The 26,913-nt window shown below is 38.0% G+C and overlaps 1 protein-coding gene across 1 annotated transcript; it reads right to left on the minus strand.

Annotated features, from left to right (window-relative positions):
* Nucleotides 1-1,556: 1,556 nt before the first annotated feature.
* On the minus strand, nt 1,557-21,139 carry LOC108706639 (apelin receptor early endogenous ligand). Its single transcript, XM_018243229.2, has 3 exons — nt 20,648-21,139; nt 15,258-15,347; nt 1,557-2,772 (listed from the first exon to the last, which is right to left on the minus strand). Exons 1-2 carry the CDS (start codon nt 20,721-20,723, stop codon nt 15,259-15,261), a joined length of 165 nt encoding a protein of 54 aa, XP_018098718.1. The 5' UTR covers nt 20,724-21,139; the 3' UTR covers nt 1,557-2,772; nt 15,258.
* Nucleotides 21,140-26,913: the final 5,774 nt, after the last annotated feature.

Consider the following 26,913-nt stretch of genomic DNA (forward strand, 5'->3'; position numbering starts at 1 on the left):
ACATGTATGTATATTTTTCTCTAAACCAGTGCTGCCCAATTTCTGTGGTACAGAGGGCTGGAAATTTTCTGGCCTACGTGGTGGGGGGACAATAATGGAAGCCAGTGTTGACCACTCCTCCTTTTAAACTACACCCATTTAAACCACACCCATGCTATCAGTAAGACTTTTTAGTTCCATGTCCACATTAATGGTAGTAACACACCAAAAAAACCAAATGGTTGGTGCTCACTGCAGGGATATCACTCATTAATCATATGTGAAAAATGTAAGTCATACCCTTAAATATACTATAAACATACCCTTAAATCCATATGCTGCTGCTTCCTCCCCTGTGGATAAGACAGCAAACCCTCCCCAGCACATGATTTAACAACTTAGGGACCCCTAACAACAATTTCCAAATTCTAACCAACCCCCAGAACAAACTCTACCAGGCTCACGTCCCACAGGGTACAGAAAAGGGCAAGCATGTTATGGCACAATCTGTATAAATTTTGAGTCACAAATTCGTGTTTGTCCCAATCCAATCTGCCCTCCGGCTCTCCTCAACCGTCATATGAACTCCAATTCCAAAATAGAGCGTTCATGGCTGGCAACAAACATAGAATCATGTGAGAAACAAGATAAAACATATAAAACTTCCTTGGCTCAGTTTCACCCAAGTGTTTTCAACCACATATAGAATAAGTGCCAATAAACCATCCAGTCTCACATTATACAAAATAGTTGTGATTAAATAGCTCATCAAGTACTCTCCACTGATTGGGTATTAACATGCTTCAACTTTTCAAAATCTTCTTGATATTAGCTCATCTCATATACTACAACCACAATCCCGAACAGTTTCAGCATTCACTAGTGTGTGTTCCGGGTGTGTACATTCTCAGTGCGGATGCGTCCTGACAGCCTTGTCCTGGCGCGTTTCAATGCATCAGCAAGGATGTCAGGACACATTCACATTGAGAAAACACACACCCGGGAACATGCGCAATACACACTAGTAAGATGCATTCATTGTGTGAAAGCTTACTGCATTATTTATGTTTTACTAGTTAATTGCTCAAACTGCATTAAGTATATATTTATGCCTTTTTCTATCTAATTAAATACAATCAGTTGGGGTTGATGCCTTTTTTCAAAAGGCAGGTATGAGACCTGTTCAAAAGTACAGGTATGAGACCTGTTATCCAGAAGGCTCGGGACCTGGGTTTTTCCGGATAAGGGATTTTTCATTAAATTTGAATCTTCATACCTTGTCTACTGGAAAATCATGTAAACATTAAATAAACCAAATTGGCTGGTTTTGCTGCCAATAAGGATTAATTATATCTTAGTTTGGATCAAGTACAAGGTACTGTTTTATTATTACAGAGAATAGGGAAATAATTTGAAAAAAATTAGATTATTTGAATATATGGGATATGGCCTTTCTGTTATTCAGAGCTTTCTGAATAACGGTTTCTGGATAATGGATCCTATACCTGTAATATCCCTGTATAATGTGTTATGTTTTCACTGTGCAAAAAAAAAAAACGAGTAATATTGTACAGTAGTTTCAGTATATGCATTTAAGGTGTTTTTGCCATACTGCTTGATTAATATAGAGAATACTAAACTCTACACACGTATTGAATCAAGAACCTTTGATAAGGGATGCAATAAATTCACTATTTTAGGATTCAGCCCAATACTGAACCCTAATTTTTATATGTCAATTACGAAGGAGGTGGGAAAGAACCACCAATCACAGCATGCGGTTAAAGAATTTTTCACTTCCTTGTTTGTCTGATGTCACCTGATTTTTATTTTTTCAGCCAGGCACAGCTGAATCCGAATCCTGCTGAAAAAGGCAGAATTTTGGCTACAATTCAAACCAAATTCTGGATTTGGTGCATCCCTACCAATAAATAAACTGACTGTAGTTTCTAATATTAAAAATTCCCACTCCTCAAACATATTTAACAATATAAAGGGAGGTTTTCAGGACAGTTACAAAATGCTAAAACTCTAAAGGGGTTTAGTAATAAGAGGCACTACGTTTGCTCAGGAGCAGTAACCCATAGCAACCAATCAGCAGGTAAAATTTACTGGTCACCTGTTTAAATGCAAACATCTTGTAAGATATTTTATTTTTGGTTCCTATGGGTTACTGCTCCTGGCAAACTTATCGTCATGTATTACATATAGGGTTAAATAAAGCATTTTCTCGTAAATTTACTTTTTTGGAACAGTGTACATCAGCTTGACAAATTGTACATGTAATTTGGTTACTTCTTGGCCTAGTGTGCCATTGGATTCTTAAAATGAGCAATCATTTTCACTGGTCAAAATCTTAAGATCTTTCTCACCCTGAAGGTGGTGGCCATACACGGGCAGATTAAAGCTACCGATATCGGACCAATTTGGCAGCTCATCTGCCTGTGTATGTGAGCTTTCGAAGGGTCTTTCCATCGACATCTGGCCATGATATCGATCGGGAAGGTTTAATTTTTCAACCAGTCGGTGCCCATTGCTCCTCGTTGTAATTTGATTGTTTGGATTAACCCAATAAAGCCCTGCCATTGGTGGGCAAATTAAGGAAAGATGTCCTCCTTGGCGCCAAAAAATTGATCGGTTGAACATTTTCATCATTCACGGTGAAATTTATCCGTTATCCAATTGTTTGGCAGGCAGCTACCCACAGTTTTCCTTGCTTCTATCACTTGAAATGGTCTTTTAGTTGATGGTCAAATCGTACATTTAAATGATCGTTTCAGGATAAGCTTGGTCCTATGATAAAGAAAAGATCTTTTAAAATCTTAACATTTTTAAGCTGTCTTTGCAATTACAATTACAGGTGCGCCATCGGTTATCCAGAATGTTTGGCGTTTGTTGACTTCACACAGGCTCTTGGTTGTCATAATCTAGAAGATACATATCTACCCATTGACGTATACTTGACAACAGATTTTTGTTTTTCCAAGTCATCATCACTGCTAGTTCTCTAGGCTAGGATGTTTATGTAGAGCAATTCTTGTATTTGGTACTTGTCATGTTAGTACCTGTTCTCTGGAGTAACCATGCACAGTAAACTTGCTTGCTAGCATCTCCTGCAACATCCATGACTTCAACTGTTTATGTTTGTATTGTCCTATTTATTCTTTCTCATTAGGAAAATGATAAGGGAGAAAGAGTCCATTTCTGAAAGCTGTTGTATACAAAACCCCAGCACCAACAGTATATATTGCAGCATATATTTTTTAACCTTTTAATTATAAATATTCATTTAAGATATGTTACAAGCTTTGTTTAGCAAACTTTCTGTTTGACATATCACTTCACAGCACCTCTGTGGAACAGTCTGGCCATTTCAGAATGTTTCCTGTTTGTGTCATTCTCCAAATCTAGTAACACATATTAGCAAATCAGTTATCCCTTCTCTGTTGACAATTGCTTCGCAAGAACATTGTAATATTATTATGCCTTTTCGCTAAGTTAAAATGCTTCCAATTAAGGTTACTGCCATTTTATTATCCACCAAATAAACACTTTCCCAAAGGCAAAGGCTGCTTTGACCTACTTTATTGATCCATTTTATAGTTTTCATTTTATTTCTTGCATGCATCTGAAGTACTGGAGAAGGTGGGAAACAACCACAAACAACTGATCTGATGGTGGCCTGTCTGATTGCTTTACAACCTGCTGTTTGATATTTGTGTGCTTCTATGAGAGCTTCATTGTGGCCTAAACTGTACCCAAACTGTCAAAGTCATATACTCGGTTCTGAAACAAGCAGGTGGTCTTCAAGGACAATGGTTTGAAACCTTTTTTTTCACACAAAGAGGGACAAAGAGTAGTTAATGGTCCATGTTTATGGGAAACATACAGTACAGAAGTGAAGTTTAAATGTTTACAGACGCAATGGTTTTCGTGATCATTTCTTCTCTTTAACATCACTCAATGAGCATTAATGTATAGTGATAGTTTTTCTTCTTTAAGAGCAAATATTTTTCTCTGTTTAACCACTGGGCGGTATACTAAAAAAAAAAAACATTGTCACCAGAGCCCTCCATAAAAGTTTTTTAAAAATCATTGGAGGTTAGGGCCCTCCATAGGTTAAAAAAAATGTTGGCGCCAGGGCCTCTCTTACAAGTAAAAAAAAAACATTGGGCCCCAGAGAATATTTTTTTGAAAAAACATTGGTGACAGGGGCCTATAGAATATTAAAATAATACATTGGTGGCTAGGGGTTTAAAAAAAAAACCACACACATTGGTGTTCAGTAGAACTGAACTTGCTGCTTCAGGACTTCAACTTTGGCTCCTTTCATGACTTTGGCTCTTTTTGACGTTTCAGGACTTCAAGTTTGGCTCTTTTCATGACTTTGGGTCTTTTTGTGGCTTAGGGACTTCAAGTTCGGCTCTTTTCATGACTTTGGGTCTTTTTGTGGCTTAGGGACTTCAAGTTCGGCTCTTTTCATGACTTTGGGTCTTATCGTGGCTTTCGGCAGTTCGGAACTTCGGCTTTTCAGGACTTTGGTGGTTCAGGACTTCAGACTTCGGTGTTGTCAATGGGGGCCCAGCTATTTTGAAAAGTGCAGCACAGCCAGGCCCGAGTCCGGTACAGGAGTACCCCTGTGCCCTCCTGATGGCGGCCCTGAATGTGATCATTGTGATCTGATCATTTTGCAATATAATTCTGATGTGTGGGTTCCACTAATAAGCAGGCAGTATTTCAATTGGAAGGCTAGAAGATGAATGAGAGAGTCTATAAATAGTTAGGTCTTAAAAATGCCTTTAATTTTCACAAATCATCACAGCAGGATATGCAATATTTTTTAGTGGCATTCTATTCTTTATCAAGCAGTGGCAAGCAAAATGTGTACAGAACTAATTAGGAGGTTTTAAAGAAGGTGGGAGGTTTGGTCCCTGTAGAAAACTTGAAAGCAAAATGTTGGTTAAAAAAAATCCTTTTACTTTTTTTTTTTTTTACTTTTTTGCAGGTATAGTGCAAGTTTAGAAGAAGTTGTTGAAAAACACCTTAAAGGAAAACTATACCCCCAAAATGAATACTAGTTTATATCAAATTGAATGACATATTAAAGAATCTTACCAAACTGGAATATATATTTACATAAATATTGCCCTTTTACATCTCTTGCCTTGAACCACCATTTCGTGACTCTATCTGTGCTGCCACAGAGATCACCTGACCAGAAATACTACAACACTAACTGTAACAGGAAGAAGTGAGGACGCAAAAGGCAGAACTCTGTCTGTTAATTGGCTCATGTGACCTTACATGTGGTTTGTATGTGTGCACAGTGAATCTTACGATCTCAAGGGGTGGCCCTTATTTTTTAAAATGGCAATTTTCTATTTATGATTACCCAATGGCACATACTACTAAAAAAGTATATTATTATGATAATGGTTCATTTACATGAAGCAGGGTTTTACACATGAGCTGTTTTACTCAGTATCTTTTAATAGAGACCCTCATTGTTTGGGGGGTATCGTTTTCCTTTAAGCATCACACTGCGTTACTGAGCAAAAGTTACTTGCTCTGACATCAAATCAAAATTAGAATTACAGCTTCTCTGCACCATGCTGGGGAACTTGTCACTAATTTGCAATTTTTTCTCTCTGATCACACACTATCAGATGTATAGCGTTGTCGATTCCAGTATTAAGGAAGCCAAAAATTGGCTTAAATCTTTTGTGTTTTGCTTTGTATGTAACTTTTTCTGTTTTCATTTTATTTGCTTTATATGTAACTTATATGTATATTTATATACATATATTGAAGTGTGGCTTGCTTTTAAGAGTAATGGCACACTAGGCGATTTTGAATGTTTTGTATGAGTGGTGTAACAAATACATTCACTTTGGGCAGGGGGTGGAATTGGTGGAATGAAGTGAACAAGTGCTAATAGTTTCAAAATGCAGCATTGAGTATTGACTGTTCTAGGTGCTAGCAGGTACTGTAATTCTCATTCAAAATGAAGGGGATGTTGATTGCAAGTATTACATTCTCACCCACTGAACTACTGAAAAACTCTATGAAACTCAAAAAATTGCTGTGCACTATTATACCCTAAGGGCTACGGTACAGGAGCTACTCATGGTGGCTGTCAAAATGTGCTACTTGCCCATGCTTCCAAATAGCATCCTGCAATTCCAAAAATCTTACAAAGCCTATGGGGACCTTCCCCATAGGCTAACATTGCGGTTCGGTAGGTTTTAGGTGGTGAAGTAGGGGGTCGAAGTTTTTTTTAAAGAGACAGTACTTTGATAATCGAATGGTCGAATAGTCGAACGATTTTTAGTTCGAATCATTCGATTCATAGTTTAAGTCGTAGTCGAAGGTCGAAGTAGCCAATTCCATGTTCGAAGTAGCCAAAAAAATCATTCGAAATTCAAACTTTTTTTTATTCTATTCCTTCACTCGAACTTAGTAAATGTGCCCCATAGTGTCTAGTGATGGGCGAATTTGCACCGTTTAGCTTCACTGGAAAATTCGTGAATTTCCCGCGAAACGGCGGAAAATTTGCGAAATGGCACCAGCGTCTCATTTTTGATGCCGGCGCCCGTTTTTTTTTACGCCTGTGCCTGTTTTTGACGCCGCTGCCCGTTTTCTTTTCAACGCCGGCGAAAAAATTTTTTTAACACCAGCAAATTTTTTCGGGCGAATTTTTGAGGGCGTTTCGCGAATTTATTCGCTGGCGGCAAATTCGCCGCGAATTTGCGCCTGGCGAATAAATTCACCCATCATTAATAGTGTCCCTTTAACAAACAAAGCCATATCTTAAATTCAATAGCATCACTTACTCTGTTGCCCTGGAGTGCTGTCGGAGAAGAAGTTCCAATCTTGTGCTAAAATTGCTAAAATATAGCAGTGTTTTTAGTTATAGTGCAGCTAAAGTACCAAATAGTAACCAAGGTATGCACCAATCTAAATTAATCAACTGCACTAATTCTTAGGGGTTATTTACTAAACTCCAAATGCAAAAATCCTTAAGATTTTTACTTTTTTTTTTTATAAAATCGGACTTTTGAAAAAGCAAATTTTTTGGAATTTATTAAACCCCTTGGATGGAAAAGTCTGAATCAGAAAATCCGGCATCTCAGACCTGTCAAGGTTGCATTTAAGTCAATGGAAGAAGTCCCAATGATTTTTTGATGTGCGCTGGGTTTCGTGCAATACCCGAAGTTTTCTGAGTTTTCGGGCCAAAAATATAAAAGAATTTGAGTTTTGGGGTGAAAAATCCTATAAAATCTTGAAAATCGGATTTTGTCCCGTAAATTTTCGGGAAAATGTAACGATAAATAAGCGTAAAAAACCCAAGCGGATTTGATCAGAATTTGTAGCAAAACTCCCATAGTCATGAACTACTTCTCTGCAATGATACTCAATAATATTATTTGTTAATGCCTCAAGTGGCACATATTATAAAATAGGTCATAAATTGCAATCTTTGCAGCAGCTTTCAGTTTTGTTATAACCCAGCTTGTGGAGAAACACCAGCCATAAGAATCCACACAGCACAAATTCTCGGCACGCTTAGAATCCGCTGCCCCACTGCTCCACTTTCGGCAACAAAATCTGCCTTTGTCTGCCTACATCCGAGCAGAGGTAATGATTGATGGTGCAGGCAGAGGAGCAGCAGGGCAGTGGATTTTAAGTCTGTGTTTTTCCACAGGCCAAGACTTGTGTCATTTGGCCTCAGGAATAAGGTTAGTCTCTATGGAAGGAAAAATGATGCAGTTCAGGGCTGTCAATCCTGGAGGTAGGGCTGCCACCTGGCAGTATTTTACTGGCCTGTAAAATTGACGGTTAATCCCAATGTTATTAATAGGGAAAAAAGATAAATATATAGGAAGCTCCGCATTATTTTCTAGAAAAGGTGGCAACCCTACCTGGTGAAAAATTTCCTGCAAAATTCGCAAAACAACGAAAAATTTTGAAACGCATTGAAGTCAATGGGTGTCAAAATTATTTGGACAGGCGTCAATTTCAACGCCCGCAACAATTTTTATCCTATGTACCTGATGTAAAATTTGTTCCAGTTGGCCCATGTGATTCTGGAAGCTCAGAGTAAATGTCATCTCTGCCCCACACAGGGTGGTTATTTATGAAAGTCTGAATTTATCTCAATATTTTCTGCTACAAACTCCGATCAAATCCGCTCAGGTTTTTTACACAAATTTATTATTACATTTTCCTGGAAATTTGCTTTGCGGGAAAGAAAATCAGATTGTTATGTTTTTTTGGATTTTTCATCAGATTTTAAAGATTTTTTGGGATTTTTCACCCAAAAACTCATATTTCTTATATTTATTGCCCCAGAAAACTTTGGGGTATTGCACAAAACCCAGCGCACATCAAAAAATCATTGGAACTTCTCCCATTGACTTATATGCAACCTCGACAGGTCTGAGATGCCGGATTTTCTGATTCGGGATTCGGACTTTTCCATCCTTCGGGTTTAATAAATTGCGAAAATTTCGCGATTTTTTTTAAAAGTCAGATCTTATAAAAAAAAATCACCAATATTTCATGATTTTTGCATTCGGCGTTTAGTAAATAACCCCCTGAAACTTGTGATACTCTGTAACTGCATAAGATGCTGTTTCTGAATAAGCCTTTTCCCTTCCTCACTGTCACTGTGTGATTTATAGTCCCTGCACTTTATCACTAAAAATTGCTCCTTTTGCAGCTGAAATTCAAGTTGCCAACATTTAGCCTGTGTCCATTTATCTTCGGGTTAATTTGCCAATAAACATCTGATTTATGTCACAAACAATTACAGAGACGTTTCTTTTAAACCAAATAGGATATTTCACATTGAATGGTGCTGGACCAATATGCTACATCTGGTTGTGAAGTGTATGGAATTAAATATTCAATTACTAAAATAACACTTTGGCAATGATTGTAGCAATAATATTTATAAAAGTGGGGCAAGTGGGTCATACAATTTCTTAATGTTTTACATCTGACATGATACTTTCCTCAAGCTTTACCATCTGCTTTACCTCTACATTCACCTTTATGTTAACTTTTAGTATGATGTAGATTGATATCCTGAAACAATTTGCAATTAGTTGTCATTTTTTATCATTTACTATTTTTATGAGTTTTTTTGCTTTTTATTCAGCAGCTCTTCCATTTACATTTTAAGCACTCTGGTTGCTAGGTTACAAATGATCCTAGCAACCATTCATTGATTTGAATAAGAGGCTGGAATATGACGCCCATTTGAAAGTTGGAAAGAGTCAGAAGAAAAAGGCATGGGATGAGATTGACTTAGTTGGCCATCTTAAATATATTGCAATATATGGACAAACAATCCCTGTTTTGTTTAAAGGGTAAGGCATTTTTCAGTAGCTGTATGCACAAAATATCTCTGTCTTAAATATATTAATAATGGGTTGAGTGCAGAGGACTCTTGTATTTGTCTAGAAGAAAAAGGCAAATAAATTATAACATTATAAAAAATAAATAATGAAGACCAACTTAAAAGTTGCTTACAATTGGCCATTCTATGACATACTAAATGTTAACTTAAAGGTGAACCACCCCTTTAAAGGAGAAACTGTTAGTGGTGCCAAATAAATGGTCTATTCTATTGTATTGATTCAAGTACAAATTTAAATCATATTCTGCATTGATGTATACAGTCACATTCTAAGGCAAGTGATCTTTTTGAATTTACAATTTCTCTTTTCTTCTTGCACTATTTGGAGATGAAACCTACAACTGTTTTACACTCCCTAATCCCAATTTGTATCCATTTAGGATGAACGGAGAAGTGTGTGAATTAGTCGCTAAGCGACTAATCTCCTGAAAAGCAGCGTGTGCCCCCACCCTAAATGGCTGCCCCCATGGCTACATAGAAGGTTGTTTATATAAATTATAGCTGTGTTTCTGAAACAAACACACCAGTGCAGGGCAACAGTACATTATATTGTCATTCCTTTGAGACACTTTAAGTATTTGGTGTTACTGTTCCTTTAAGGCAGAGCCAGTTATTAACATGGGCACCCCTAAACAGCCATCTATAATAGTCACAGCAGTGAATCAGCAGGAGCAGCCATTACTTACTCCTGCCTTATGACAGATGTATATGTTAGCAGCAGAGCCTACAGGTATACACCTCTTATAGACAGTTCCACAAATAGCAGTGGGTGGCTCTAAGTTTGTTGTACGTTTCCTGGAAAGGAATTCGGTTTCAGCCTGAAACTGAACTTTAAAGCCTGCATTGGGTGGGCAGCACCTAAACTGCACCTGGACATTGTGGAAAAGAATGATTATATTCATCATTGTATGGGACTGGCAAGTGTAATGTATATGTTCTATTTATGCATCTGAATACACTGAGAAGCGTGAATATAAAACATCCTGAAATAACATGGACTATGTTGTAACAATCATTTATTAAATTAAAGTTGTAATGCTAGAATTCAGTGATGTCTAACATTTATAAATATTCACTTATTATGGGAAATATATTCTTCTTATGACAATTATTATTAAAGTGATGATATGCATACAGCTATGGCACATATAAGCAAGATGGAGTCATAAAAATAGTTTGGAGGACTAGAACCACATATTGATCAGCATGGATATTACAGGTATGGGACCGTTATCTGGAAACCCATTATCCAGAAAGCGCAGAATTACAGAATGCCTGTCTCTCAACAGACTCCATTGTAATCAAAATTTTACTAAATAATTTCCTTTTTCTCTGTAATAATAAAACAGTAGCTTGTACTTGCTCCCAACTAAGATATAATTTATCCTTATTGGAAGCAAAACCAGCCTGTTGGGTTTATTTAATGTTTACATGATTTTCTAGTAGAATTAAGGTATGAAGATCCAAATTATGGAAAGATCCCTTATCTGGAAAACCCCGGGTTCCGAGCATTCTGGTTAACAGGTCCCATACCTGTAGTCAGAATTCCTCAAGTGCTATGTATATGAAACATGCTGCCTATGTCAGGAATATGTGGTGTCTCTGCCCTTTGAGCCAAGTATTTATGTATCTATAAGTAAACAAACACTTTTTCCCCTAAAACATTAGTGATCATTATCTTTACAAAGGTCTCAGGTAGATGAAATGTTGGCTGAATACAATCTACCAATCTCTTGTTTGTTTTCTTTCTCTTGCTCCTTTTTTCCCACCCTTCCCCACCCCCTCTTCACTGTCCTCTTGTCCTGACTACTTTTATAGATACCGTCATAACAAAACACAAACCCAATTATTGACTTGGGACATCATTATTCAGCCCAATGGGTGCCCAAAAATGCTAGCTTTTGGGGAAAGTGGCAATGGCTTAAGTGGGGTTTGTTCACTGCAAGTTGCTATGGATTGTTGCTAGTTGTGCCCCTTTGAAGACAATATGGGAACAACCCATTCAAATAATGGGGGGGTCCATTGTTACCCATGGTTACCCACATCATTGCAATGATCAAAATGCCCAGTGTTCATTTCAGACTCCCATGTAGCAAATCAAAGTATGTATTTGGAAAACACTGCCTATAATCCGGTTTTTGGATAGCAGCTATTGCAGGGCGTAGGAAAAGTACATCTTTAAAGGTTAGATGTGTGATCAGTGTGATAGATGTGAACTGCGCCTGTGCCATAATAGTGATGGAGTTTTGGACTACAACTGAACATCTATATGACATTACAAATCTGAGAGAAGCTAGGGATAGTCTTAAACTGACCTCAGGGAATACCAATATTCTAATGTCCACTGTTGGCTTGTGATAAGCACTAGACATGAGGCAAAAGAGCTTCAGTGTGCACTGCGATATTTAGTCATTGTGAACCTTTCTTCGATATTATTTCTTATCTTATTATCAAAGTTTTGGTTAGGCACCAAAAAGATTTTGCCACGTGCCATGTCCCCTGTAGACGGGGAGATTATCTGCCCGCGACTATTTATGAGCGGCAGGTGACAAATCTCCAGAAAATACCTCTCCATTTGAATAACGGAAATCGCTGATGCTATTACCAACAAAATATACTGCTAAGTTGCCCAAAGTTTCCTCCAGAGGCAATATTGGGCAACTTAGCGATATGCTGGTCATCGCACCAGAGATTTAAATCATTTCAAATGGAGAGGGATTTCCGGGAGATTTGTCACCAGCAGACGGTAATAAATAGCACCAAAATCACCGTCTGCCACTGCCCTTAATCTTGCTATGAAGGATAGGGTTGCACTGGGAAACGTTGTCCATTGAACACAATATTTAGACTGTTTGGTTCCCTTGTTGTCATTAAAATTATGATTGGGCAACATAGCGGGATATCCCTGAAAACCATTCTTCCAAAACTTAACAATATTTACACAGTGTAACAAATGTGCATGTTCTTTCGACAGTAATATTGAAATATTTCCAAAGAGCCTTACTCTGAGGCAGGGTGTCCTAGCTAACAGCCCCTGTGTTCTACTCTAAACCAGAATAGTAACCATATAGCCCAGCTGAAAACATACCTGACAGTTTAACTTAATAAAATATGGCTTGTTCTTTTGAAGTATATTAATAGTGTTCTGTTAAACACACATGCTTCAAAAGAAAATTATCTTGTTTATCTGGAGTCATGCTGTCTTATTCCCCCAATCATTCCCAGATTCCATATCCAGTTTGTGCATTCATCTACTCTGCACCTCACAATGGATATAAAAAGTGTCTGGCAAATTGTTTCAAGAAAGCTCTCCCTGACATACGAAACCTTTTTAAGTGAGGCTCTGCTCAAGTCATATAAGTAGCTAAATGGCATATCTACATTGCCTATGTTTTTGTCCATCCTACTTTATACTCCAGGTCAAGGACTAATATATACATATATTTGTATATATATATATATATATATATATATATATATATATATATATATATATACAGTATATATGTTATATATGGTCTAATATCCTCTAGCCTCCAGTATCCACAGTGTCCTATGGATTTGTTTCACAGTAAAACATTCCTATGTATCTTAAAGGGGTTGTTCACCTTTACATTAACTTTTAGTATGATGTAGAGAGTTATATTGTTTTTTAAGTTATTTAGCTTTTTATTCAGCAGCTCTCTAGTTTGCTATTTCAGCGATATGGTTGCTAGGGTTCAAATTACCCTAGCAACCATGCATTGCTTTGAATAAGAGGGAGGAATATGAATAGGAGTGGCCTGAATAGAAAGATGAGTGCTAAAAAGTAACAATAACAATACAATTGTAGCTTTACAGAGCATTTGTTTTTAGATGGGGTCAGTGACCCCCAATTGAACGCTGGAATCAGAAGAAAAAAGCTAATAATTTAAAAACTATAAAAAAACTTAGAATTACAATTGGCCATTGTATAACATACTGAAAATTAACTGAAAGGTGAACTACCCCTTTAAAAGAACAGTTCAGTGTAAAAATAAAAACGGGATAAATAGATAGGCTGTGCAAAATAAAACATGTTTCTAATATAGTTAGTTATCCAAAAATGTAATGTATAAAGGCTGGAGTGACTGGATTTTTAACATAATAGACAGAACACTTCTTCCTGCTTTTCAGCTCTCTAACTCTGAGCTAGTCAGCGACTTGAAGGGGAGCCACATGGGACATAACTGTTCAGTGAGTTTGCAATTGATCCTCAGCATTCAGCTCAGATTCAAAAGCAACAGTTATAACCTTTATGGCCCCCATCAAGTCTCTGATTGGTTCCTGCCTGGTAACCAATTAGTGGAAACCAAGAGAGCTGCAAACCAGGAAGTAGTGTTCTGGCTATTATATTAGACATCCAGTCACTCCAGTCCTATACATTACATTTCTGGCTAACTGACTATATTAGACACATTTTTCATTTGGCGCAGCCTATTTATTTACCCAGTTTTTACTTTTTCACTGAACAATTTACATTTAAATGTTGTAGGAATAGTGATCACTGTCTAAAGCTGCTGTACTAGGCACAGGCCGTTGGTGCCGATATAGCAAATTATAGCTCTGATCACATTACTGAAAACAAATACCATACATTTATATATATATATATATATATATATATATATATATATATATATATATATATATATATATATATATATATCTCAGTAGGTAGTATTAAGCAACACACTTTCTTAAAAATAACAATATTGATTTATCTTGAAAGGCTAAAACATTGATTGTGTCTATTTGACACTATAACATGTTCTGGTAATGATATAACAAGTGCTAGTTTATTATATTTTCAACAAGAGACCTACTGTGTCAATCACAAGTGAATCACATGGACTCTATGGGGCAAATTCACTAAGATGCGAAGTTGCGCCAGGCGCAACTTCGCCGCACTTCGCCGCACTTCGCCAGGCGTAGTTTCGCCAGCGCTCCGCAAATTCACTAAAATCTGAAGTTGCGCTCAGGGGTAGCGTAAGGTTGCGAAGTTGCGCTAGCGTTGATTCGCTATGTAAAGCGAAGTTACGCTAGCGAAGGCTAATTTGCATACGGCGCCAAATTCAAATTTCAATGGAGGAATACGTATCAGCACTACAAATGCCTAGAAAACCTTCAAATCATCAAATAAAAATTTTATTTTGCCCTACACATGTGCCTACTGTCTAGGTAAGTTGCCATGAGTCAGGAAATGTAGGGGGGAAGGAGGGGAGCCCCAAAAATTTTTTCGATCTTTTTCAGCCTATCACCCATAATGTAGAAAACACGCCAGCGTTTTTTGGGACTTAGAAAAATTTTTGACTTTTTTTGAAACAACCCCTATCTACTCTATTGCGCTTCGCCAGGTCTGAGGTGGCGAAGGAAAGTCTAGCGTAAAAGGTAGCGTTCAGTACACTGCGCAAGTTAGTGAATTTGCATAGTTACGTCGCTAGCGAAAATTCGCCAGGCGTAAGGGTGCGAAGTAACACTAGCGAAACTACGCCAGCGTTCGTTAGTGAATTTGCGCAGTAACGAAAATGCCAAACGCTAGCGAAGTAACGCTAGCATTCGGCGCTTCGGCGCTTAGTGAATTTGCCCCTATGAGAGAGGTCCTTCCTGTAATTTAGAACCTAGTAGATAATGTGTCCCTGTATATAAATACATGTATATGTAGCAGGCTATGAAAAAATAACTCTGGCTTATAAACATACAGTATAAATATATAAATGTGTGAGCTGTCTTAGACAGTTATACGTTGGAGCATCTATAACATCATTATCCCTTACAAACAAATCCCAAACACAAGATACATCATTATCATCAGGCCGTGTTTTCTGATACATACCTCATGGAAAGGGAACTCTTGAATGTAGCGGTATGCATCTCTTTAGGAAGCAGTTGTGTCTGTGTATCCTTCGGCGCTGCGCGAGGTTGGCTGAAATGAAGTAGAAATCATAAAATCTATTTGTCCGTCTAGCAATGATAGTTATAAAACATCACTCTACAGTCATTTTATTTATTTGTTTACCATTTCAGTTCGGATCAAATAAATATTTGAGCGGATCAATGACTGGAACATAACTGCACCTTCAGTACCATCAGTGATTAATAGATATACGAGCTGGTTTTGCTACTATGAACCTTGTTGCAGCTCTTTTTGAATCCACCACAAATCTTCTTTCTTCTGGTGTGTTACACTATGGGGGTTATTTATTAAGCTCTGAATTTTTATGGTCAGGGGAAAAAAAACATCTGTTGGGAGGAAAAAAAACCTCAGTTTTTTGGGGATTTAGTAAAGTTCGACAGTCATATGAAAAAAGTACTCCAACTCAGACCTGCCGAGAACATGTTAAAGTCAATGGCAGATGTCCCAATAACAAATGGAAACATTTCTGAGTTGCGCTAGGTTTCCAAAAAAAATCGTATCTTTTAAGACGATTTTACGAAAAGAAAATTTGAGCAGAAAATCCCAAAAAATTGAAGGATTTTGATTTTTTTTTTTACTATTTTATCTTGACTTTTTCTGCACAAGAAAAATTCTTGAAAATGTATTGGGGCGAAGTCTGTACGGATTTGGTTGGAGTCATTTTCAGAAAATAGTGAGAACTTTTTGGATTTTGATAACTATTCCCCTAAGACTTGCAGCTGAGAATAATGCACTGGCCAGGGCAGCTTGTGCCCCCCTTATGAGGGGTAATTGTTATGAGTGCACCATTTGAAAGGTACTTCAGGAGAAATCTACCCCTCAAATTAGGCTTTAGTACTCTGCCTTGCACCAAATGTGACAAGAATGGTAGAAAAGGCCCAGGGTGCATGCACTTTGGATATGCTCACAGGGCCGGATTTTGGAAGGCGGCGCTCCAAGGCCGCAGTGCCTGCCGCTTCTTGTGCACCCTCCGCCTAGAGCCGCTCCGCAAGGTCCTGGAGACGGCCCTGCATGGTCCTAGCGCCAGCACCACCCGGACCCTCCCTACCGGAGCGCGAGCAAGCGCGATCTCAAGCATCCGAGCATTGGGGAGCTTTGAGTCCTCAGTGCTGCTTAGGGAAGCGGCTAGACGGCATTAATTGAATGGCTACCTTAGTGCATCAGCCAATGCACCATTGTAGTAGTGAATGAGTCCTTTGGTATCTGAAACATTAATTGAATCAAGGTGCATCAAAAATGAAAATAAATGTGACTTTTATTGTGACTGTGAGACAAGAGTGCATCCCATTGTTTAGTGGTTTGATGAGGGAAAAAAAGAGTTGCAGGCCTCAACATGGGTTAGCGATATTCGGAGTTGAGGAAATCAATTAAGATTCCACTTTACCGACATTTGCCAATCCCAACAAGTATTTGCATAGTTAAAAATGTAATTTCAACTGAAAAAATATGAGTTTATAAAATTGCAGAGTTGGAGAGCCTGTTTTCACTTCAATGTTTTATTTTGGCAATACCCCTCTAAATAGGACAAACTTATCTATCTAGACTTCTTCTCTGAGATTTCCTGCTACTTAAAGAGGAATTTCAAATTTGATTTAACTTCTAGTATGATATTCCAAGACCATTGACAACTTATTTTTTCTTATATGTGGTTTTTGAGTTATTTAGCTTTTTATTTAATGGCTCTCCAGTTTGCAGTTTCAGCAATCTGGTTGCTAGGGCCCAAATTACAACCATGCATTGATAATAAGATAATATGAATAGGAGAGGCCTGAATAGAAAGATGAGTAATAAAAACTAGCAATAACAATACATGTGTAGCCTTACACAGCATCTGTTTTAAGGGTTCAGTGACCCCCATTTGAAAGCAGGAGTCAGAAGAAGAAGGCAAATAATTCAAAAACGAAATAATGATGACCAATTTAAATATTGCTAAGAATTGGCCATTCTGTAATATACAAAAAATTTACTTAAGGGTGGTGGCAGGCGGGGAGATTAGTTGCCCAGCGACAAATCTGCTCTGCCGGCAAGAATATGAATCGCCAGTAGTTGCCTCACGAGTAAACTTCGGGCGGCTTCAGAAATCGGAAGCGTTTCGTTTGCCATCCTGTCGGCGATTAATATTATTGCTGGCAGGAAGGCATTTTGGGGAGATTAGTCGCTCGAAGTAGAGGAGATTTGTCGCTGAGCGACTAATCTTCCGGTATGCCACTACCCTAAAGGTGAACCACCTTTTTAAAGCCCTTTATACAGAAATCAGATTTTCTCATTTTCTCATTATCTGCCATACCCCACCATACCAGCTCTCAGTTGCAGTTGCAAATATACAAAGCTGAAATATACCTTAACCAGGTGGAACTTACACATGCTAACTGTTCTTTGAGTTTCTGATTGAAATCTATGCAGATGCATTCCCATTGTCTAGGGTACCCATCACTTTTATATGCATGTAGTGTTTCACTGAACCTTTGTTAAGTAAAATTAGAAAACCACCCACAACAGAGAACATTGTTGTAGCTTTCTTCCATGAACTCCCTCTTCCTCCGTCCTCACTTGATTTGTTATGCAGACTGCAGGAGTTTTATGGGCCTATTCTCTGCATGGAGCACACAGTCCCCTCAAGCAAAGTTGTTTTAGGCTGGTTTAACCCCCTTGGTTAGCAGCGACATCTACTTTGTTGTATTGCTTTAGAAAAAGAGGGGGGTGCAGTTGTTAATAGTTTTATAAGTTTTGTATTTGAGAGAAGCATACAAATATGCAATATTAGCTACATATACATAGCCCTGTTATAGCAACACAATGGGGGTCATTTATAAAGTTCGCGCAGCGCATATTTTTTCGCAAATGGTTGTATTGCCCATGTTTTTTCCTGAATGCTAAAATATTGCACTGATGTGCCCATCCTTCTGTTTTTTGAGAATTCGCATTGAGAATAAATTTTCGTGTTTGATTGAGTTCACCCGCTGTGCGAGGTGAAAATAGCGTTGACAGTAACTTAAACTCGCAATTTGCAAAACTGTTTTATGAATATTTTCTCCGCCATCAAAGTTGTGGCGTAATTCAAACGCAGAGTGTGCACATATTATCCACAATTTGCGATTTTTGCCATATTTAAAAAGCTCTTATAGACATTTGCAGTGTGAAAAAAAATCGCATTTCTGTTTGCACACTTTTATACAGCTTTATAAATGTAATAATGTGCAGGGCAAATATATTCACTGTGCGAACCAAACTGTCCTGCGTGAAGTTTATAAATGAGCCCCAATATCTATTTAGCAAATACAGTAAAGTTATGGGATCTGTTATCCGGAAACCCATAACCAGAAAGGCCATCTCCCATTTTATTCAAATAATCCAAATTTTTTAAAAAATTTCCTTTTTCTGTGTAATAATAAAACAGTACCTTTTACTTGATCCCAACTAAGATATAATTAATCCTTATTGGAAGCAAAACCAGCCTATTGGGTTTACTTGATGTTTACAGGATTTTCTATTAGACGGTATGGAGATCCAAATTATTGAAAGATCCATTATCCAGAAAACCCCAAGTGTCAAGCATTCTGGATAACAGGTCCCATACCTGTACAACAATTAGGGTATTTTACCGGCCTGCCTGGTAAAAATGAAGCTTGATCCCAATGATATGAATAGGGGAAATCCTTAAAAATATAGGAAGGTGGTATCTTTTCAAGAAAATGTGACAACCCTAACAACAATAGATGTTTCAGTTGAACAGCAGCTGGATATACAGTATATACAACCTATTGTACAGCAGTTGTGTTTCTCCCAATACATTAACGTTACTTGCCAATTTGCAGCTTGTGTTAGAAAAATTCTCTGTGACCATTTACTGAGAGTGGTGGCTGATCATATTCCAGAAAGCATTTTTAAAATAGAAAATTGTGAAGAATTACAATCAGTTGAGAAAACCATACCGTTTTGTGAAAGTCACCTTACCCCTTTTAATTACCATCATGTTCATAGTAAAATTATATCTGCTGCAAAATATCTCATTATTACAGGTATGACACCTGTTATCCAGAATGCTTGGGACCTGGGATTTTCTGGAGAATGGATCTTTCCGTAATTTGGATCTTCATACCTTAAGTCTGCTAGAAAAACATGTAAACATTAAGGGCAGAGAAACACGCTTAGATTTGGTGAGATTTAGTCGCCCGGCAATAAATCACCTCTTCTTCGGACGACTAATCTTCCCGTATCTGAGCGTGTGTCTCTGCCCTAAATAAACCCAATAGACCAATTTAGCTTCCAATAAGGATTAATTATATCTTCGTTTGGATCAAGTACAAGGTATTCTTTTATCATTACAGAGAAAAAAAAAATTGAATTATTTGATTATAATGGAGTCTATAGGAGACAGCCTTTCGGTAATTTAGAGCTTTCTGGCTAATGGTTTTCCGGATACCGGATCCCATGCCTGTATAACTATTTTAACTATAAAGCATGTGTCTACTTAGGTTAAAGCATGTTCACTTTAATGTTATATTTTTTTTCTGTTTTTCCTGCCCCACAGAATTTATGTTCTTTGTACAGTACATGGTAGTTTATTTCTGAGCATGTGCATAAGTTAATTTTCACCTGACCCTGAGGGTGTTACTACCTTCAGGATATGTGGTAACATCTATGCACTGTTGGGTCTCTCCGGCATTGAGCATATGCAGGAATGTAGATAACGCTATTATCAAAATATCGGGAACTAAGGGCAACTATATGAAGACAGAGCAAATGAGTTTACTTACAAGGCCAGTATAAATAACAAACCCCACAGTGGGAACCAATCAGGACTAAGAGTGCATGTGTAAGGCTTATGTACAGTATGTAAGCATTATCCTTGACCAGCACACTGTGTAGCCATAGAAGCAGTAAATATTTAACCTTTTATTTAAACAAAATGACCTCACAATCATAATAATTTATAGTTGTTTGCAGTTCATTCACAGACCGACCCTATCTAATGTAACCAAGTGTGTGGTCACTGACCTGCTCCTGTTACAAATCAAGTATCCGGCAGCTGTTATTTTAGCCAAGCATTTAAATCATACGATTATCTTCTCTGGTCTATAATAACAGGCATCCATTGTCTGAAAAGCATTGTCCTTCTTAATATGTTCTACAAAGAATATTAGTTGATCTTAGAAAAAATACATGGAATAATATATTTGGAAAAAAAAGTCATTTCATCCCCAAGGTGCATAGGTAATGTAAATGAGTATCATGTAGAAGAGAATCAAATAAGTTACGCTAAACAAAAAAAGGAGAAAAAGTAAGGATTTTTTTTAGAATAAATATACCTGGTTTCTGGCCATTGATCAGCAGCAGGCTCATCAGGATGAAAAATAAGGCATACAATAATTTCTGAAAATCCATATTGCTCTTCGGAGATAGGCAACTGTTAGATCAAGTCTGGTACAGTCTCCCTGGGAATCAGCTTTCCATGTAACTCAGCTCAGAGTAAAGTGGTTGCCGCATATCCCAACAAAGTTAATGATCAGAGAAGGCAAGGTTACAGTGCCTCCCCCTTCTCTCTTCCCTCTCAATAAGCCTCTTTTTGTCTCTGCAATTTTCCTTCTCTTCCTTAGTTTCCCTAGATAAATACTGATTGACCTGATGTAAACAGTAGTTCCTGCCGGTGTATGGGGACTAAGAACAAAGAGGGGGTCTTCCCTTTAAATACTACCAGGGAAGGGGGGTCTATGTAGAGTAAGGCATGATGCTCTCACATTTGCAACTGTTTAATGTTGCCCATATTGGTCCCATATGCAGAAAAGCCATGAAAATGAAAGGAAGTCTCTCTATTGTCCCATGTTTGAAAGAATCCCAGAGCACATACTTTAAACCCCAACATGCTTTGTGAGGATACTTGATGCTCCAATGCTTTATCTCTCCCAAAAAAAGTGTATCTATTGAAAAGTACATGTGGGCTGTTTAAATCTAATCCATAGCCTTTTGTATTCCTCAATGGGAGCTGAGTCTGGCATATATTCGCAAATGGCAAGCTCATTGACCCAGCGATGGGGGGGTCAAAGTTTACCATCCTTGAAAAAGCAGATTTTAATCCATATATTATTTTATTTTAAGTATAGTGGGGATAATAGTCTCTGGGATGGGACTGTGGCTGTGGAATAGCAGGTATAGTAGGAAGAGATGGTGCCTATAGTAACAGTGGGATAATAGTCTCTGGGAAGGGAGTGTGACTGTGGGATAGCAGGTATAGTAGGGAGAGATGGTGCCTATAGTAACAGTGGATAATAGTCTCTGGGAAGGGACTGTGACTGTGGGATAGCAGGTATAGCAGGGAGAGATGGTGCCTATAGTAACAGTGGGATAATAGTCTCTGGGATGGGACTGTGGCTGTGGAATAGCAGATATAGTAGGGAGAGATGGTGCCTATAGAAGCAGTGGGGATAATAGCCACTGAGAAGGGACCGTGTTGAGCATCTGGGGAGCTATAGGAAGCTGCTGAAGATGTAGTATAACAAGTATCATGGAATGAAATGATATCTATAATAGCAAGTGTAGCAGGTTGATATGATGCATTGGAGCATCAAGTAGTAGCGTGGATTGTTACAGGGAGCCAGTTTGCTATTGAAAAGAAAACTCTTTTCATTTGACCAAACTATGACTTGTAGCATTTGGCCTCCTGACTCAGCCACAATGGGATTTGAACCAAATTGCCTCTTTACATGGGTGCACTTTGCCTCGCTGCCCCTGCAAGGTATCATTTTGTTTAGAGCTGAAACAAACAGTTGAGTAAGGTGTTTTTAACACTTTGTTAAGAGGGGATTATTAAAGGATTTGTATTACCTTTTCATAAGAAAGAACGTTGCAGACATTTCTCGTTCTTTAAACAAGGGGAAATGCTTATTGTTATATATCTCTATTGAAAGACAGGTACTTAATCTGCAGCACAAATCAGAACTAACCCATTTGACTCCTGGGAATGAATTGGGTAGACTCCAGTGAGCTGTATTCCGCCTAGAGGCATTCATTGCTGCACTTTGTTAACCATAGCCAATACGTTTAACCAATAAGTTGACTTTCCACACTTCTAAAAAATAGGCTTAACAGCTCCATTGTTTAGTATGCTGTGAAGTAACAGCCCCATCTCTATAATCCATATTCCTAAGTAAACACGAGGAGTGCACAATCATTTCCTTTTCACATGCACTAGGGTTATTTAACTGCTGTTGTATTATTCTTCTGTGGTTTTAACCTGGGAAAATTCTAAAGAATGATATTGGCTTTTCCCTAATTATATAACACTTTGCACACACAAAAAATTTGAATTCATTAGTCACTTGAAGCAACACCTTCTGCACCTGCTCTCTCACTACCCTGCAAACACGCTAATGCTGCTGGGTCCTCACCTCATTTTAAAGAGACAGTTCCCGTCTTTGTTGGAAATAGGTGCTATTTTTGATTCAAAACTAATTAAAGACAAACTAGGGGTCACTTACAAATGCAGTGAGCAAAGTGCAATTGCCACATTTCTAGAATTCCAACATTGCCAGCATTGCACATGCCAGAGGGAGTTGCGTCTTGCAGCTGATGCATCAAAGTGAATGAAGTATATTTCTACATCAGCACAATGCAGTTGTGCTTAAAAAAAGTTTTAAAAAAGTCCTGTAGGCATAATTTCCAATGTTCGAGCAGAGAGTGAAGTGTGCGCTCCCAATTCTTTAGATCCCAAAATCCTGGAACTTCTGCCTAGTCTGGAAATGGTTATAGTCCTGGGATAACCCTGCATCAGTAGGTTCAGCAGCACTTGATTAGGAACAGGAGGCAGGCAGAGGCTGCGAGCGCAACTATACAGAGCTGCAAGGAGAGCAATTTGACTCAAGTTGCTTTAAAAGAGGTTTTATGAGCAACTGCCTATGGGGGAAAAGCAACTGCACTTGCAGTCATAAAGGACCCCTACTGAAAAATGGTCTGATCTTTTTAAGTAAGGAGCATAACTCTATGGATCTCCACAAATAGTGGTTGAAACAATTTCTCCATTAGCACAAGGAAAAACTCTTTCTAAAACTGGCAAATTGTAATAAGAGTGAAGGCATTGGATCCTTACCTAAATCAGCCAGATGAGATTGGTCCAACCAATAACCCTTGGGCAAACTCATGCTTAATGTTTTCCATTTGTACTTGTATATTTAATGGCACGTCTAGCCGTCAGAAATTAGAAGCACTGATTAATGCACATCCTCCATGATTTACTAGCAATTCATTTCATTTTCAAAAGCACTAAGATGTAATTGTTAAATCACTTAATCCCTACAACTTTCTATTAAATAATATTCCTGTGCTGATAAAAAAAAAAAAAAACCTTTGAAAAAAGTTACCCCCCAGGAAATCATTACTTAATGATTAGTTGGCCCCATGTACATTCTAATAATAAAAAGTATTTTATAGTCTGAAGAAATGGCAGAACAACATATATCCATTATATAAGATGTAGGTGATCTGTTTGCTGGCAGTTATAAACATCTTCACAGTTCCTCTGTTTGCAGGGTTATTACCCTTTAATTTAATATAATAGTATATTAGGGGGTTATTGTTAGGGTCAGGCTACACGCTTATATTTGGGGAGATTAGTTGCCCAGCGCCAAATCTCCTCTTCTTCAGGGCAACTAATCTCCCAAAAAAGCTAGAATGTAAATCGCCAGCGGGGTGGCACTCAGAGTGTACATTGAAGGCACTTACATATAGATGGTCTTATAATTACCCTCGTGGTGGCTGCCCGTCGACTGGACTCCATTCCAGACAGAATCTGCTGTGTCCCAATAGAAAGTAAATTGACGGGAGCCTTTTACAACCAAAAATTAATGAAAAAACTTTATTACCAAGTAATCATTAAAAACATGAGCAGGTATCACTCTAGAGACCTTTAACTAAACCATGCTGTGTCTAGTCACCTGACGCGTTTCATGCCTCACTTTGGCACTTCGGAAAAAACAAAGCGCTCCGAGTGCCACCCCGACGGCGATTTTCATTCTAACCGGCGGGAAGGAAGGGGAGGCATTTCGGGGAGATTAGTCGCCCCGAAGAAGAGGTGATTTGTCGTCGGGCGACTAATCTCCCAGAATTGCAGCGTGTGCCTCTGTTCTTATAGAATCTGAAACCCAGGGACAAACACTTTATGGCACTGTTTTAAATAGGACCTTAAGGGTCAGGGTACACATTCAGATTCGGGGAGCTTAGTTGTCAAATCTTGTCTTCTTCGGGGCGACTAATCTCCTCGAACTGCCTCCCACTGGCTAGAATGTAAATCGTCGGCGGGATGTCGCCCGAAGTTTCCTCGTGAGGCAACTTTTTTATTAAAAATTCAAAGTGAAGCTAAAGCTCATGATGTTGAATTTGAATGTTTGATATTAATATGTGCAAAAGATTAGAATAAATCAGCATCTGAAAGCTTGCAAGTTCATGTATGGGAGTTGTCCTAGGCAAAATGTAAGTGTTCTTTTCCACTGCAGTTTTTACAACTTTTTGATTTTTTTTGAGAATTTCTAGAGCTATATGATTCAATGCATTCGAGATTTTTTTCACTGCTTTATTTGATCAAGTTTTTTTTATTTTACATTTTTAATAAATAAGTTACCATTCAAGTTTGGTTCATTTTCATGTTTATTCAAATTAAAAAAGAACTTTAATAATTAGGCCTCACAATGTTATCCTCTAGCAGTCGAATCTCCCACTGCTGTGCCATTATGTATGGGCCACGGTGGGGGGGGAGAGAGAGTTGCCCCAATTTCTACCTCTTTAAAGCTGTGGGTTGACCTGGTCTCCTCTCACCTAACATAAAGGTTTGCAGATAAAGGGGTGGTTCACCTTTGAGATAACTTTTAGTATATTATACAATGGCCAATTCCTAGCAACTTTGCAGCTGGTCTTTATTATTTTTATTTTACAGTTTTTGACTTTTTGCCTTTTTTTTTTACTCTTTATAGCTTTCAAATGGGGTCACTGACAAATCCTCTGTAAGGCTACAAATTTATTGTTATTGCTACTTTTTATTACAGGTTTAGGATCCCTTATCCGGAAACCCGATATCCAGAAAACTCCAAATTATGGAATGGCTGCCTCGCATAGAATCCATTTTATCCAAATTTTTCTCTGTAATAATAAAACAGAACCTTGTACTTGATCCCAATTAAGATGTAATTAATCCTTATTGGAAGCAAAACCAGCCTATTGGGTTTATCTAATTTTTAAATGAATTTCTAGTAGACTTAAGGTATGAAGACCCAAATTACGGAAAGATCTGTTATCCGGAAACCCCCAGGTCCCGAGCATTCTGGATAACAGGTCCCATGCCTGTACTAATCTTTCTATTCAGACCTCTCCTATTCATATTCCAGTCTTTTATTCAAATTAGTGCATGGTTGCTAGGGTAATTTGGTCTGCTGAAATTGCAAACTGCAGAGCTGCTGGATAAAAATCTAAATAACTCAAAAACCACACACAATAAAAAATGAAAACCAATTGCAAATTGTCTCAGAATATCATTCTCTACATATTAAATTAAATTAAATTAATTTAAAGGTGAACAGACTTTACAAATCCTTAGCAGATTGGCAATAAACCAAAAACATACTGTATTGAATTAGCATATCCATTATATGCACTTTTAAATGAAAATGTACCATACTGGCATGTGTGTGTAGGTGCGAAAACAGTCGAAAAGAAATCTCCAGTGGTCTGCAGGTGCTAGAAATACCCTAAAAACAATGTCCTGGATTTAGAGCCTGGAAATCAGTCTGAATTGCATTTCTTCTTCCCTGTATTGTTATGTATAATGAAATAAGCAGGCAGTTACAGAAGAAACCATGGTGCCATTGTCCACATAGGGATTGTGCTGGAACGAGGGTTTGTGAGTTAATTAATTGCAGTTCATTGTAAAACAAACAATTAATGAAATTCAATAAGATAGAAAACTTTAGGAAGCATGACAAAAATGTCCCATCTGGATGTTAGAAAAGATGGCAGATAATGTTATAGCTCATGAAGTTCTGTGGTCTGCTGGGAGCTGGGTTTATTCATGGAAACATCTGCATATGTTGTGAGTAAGCTACAACTCCTATGGGGGTTGTGACTGTGAACCACTGACAGGTTTTCAGATGGTAACCCCGAGCAAACAGAAAAATACAAAGCTGGCCATTCACGTGTATGTCCCCTTGTATGATAACTCTTTGGCTCCACAGGCTTGGCCTGTTTGGAAACAATACAAGGTAAGATTTGTAACTCAAAAATCTCATGGTGATATTGGAGGCAAAATACATTTCTCCCATATTCAAGTGCAAGAATGCTTTCGACTCCAGAATCTGTTCCGGGTACCAGCGCCCAGGCCAATGCAGTGGCTCCAAGTGCAAACACAGAAGAGCACTGATTAAATCATATATAACTATATATTTCATGTACAACCTTCATGATGATAATCAAAAAACATTGTATGGTGTAGGTAAAAATGACTTGTATGTTTAATAACTGCGTTTTTGTATTGGTTCAGAATTAGTTTCTTTTAATCATTAATTATGTAGTTCCATGTTACCTCTGCATGGAAATT

The sequence above is a fragment of the Xenopus laevis genome, chromosome 1S (assembly GCF_017654675.1).
Source record: "Xenopus laevis strain J_2021 chromosome 1S, Xenopus_laevis_v10.1, whole genome shotgun sequence".
Lineage (NCBI taxonomy): Eukaryota > Metazoa > Chordata > Amphibia > Anura > Pipidae > Xenopus > Xenopus laevis.

What these genes read in the sequence shown, in the direction of transcription:
- LOC108706639 (XM_018243229.2), bottom strand. Translation starts at nt 20,723, where the DNA reads ATGGATTTTCAGAAATTATTGTATGCCTTATTTTTCATCCTGATGAGC. An exon ending in GATCAATGGCCAGAAACCAG is followed by an intron (nt 15,348 to 20,647) that starts GTATATTTATTC and finishes ACTTCATTTCAG; the next exon opens with CCAACCTCGCGCAGCGCCGA.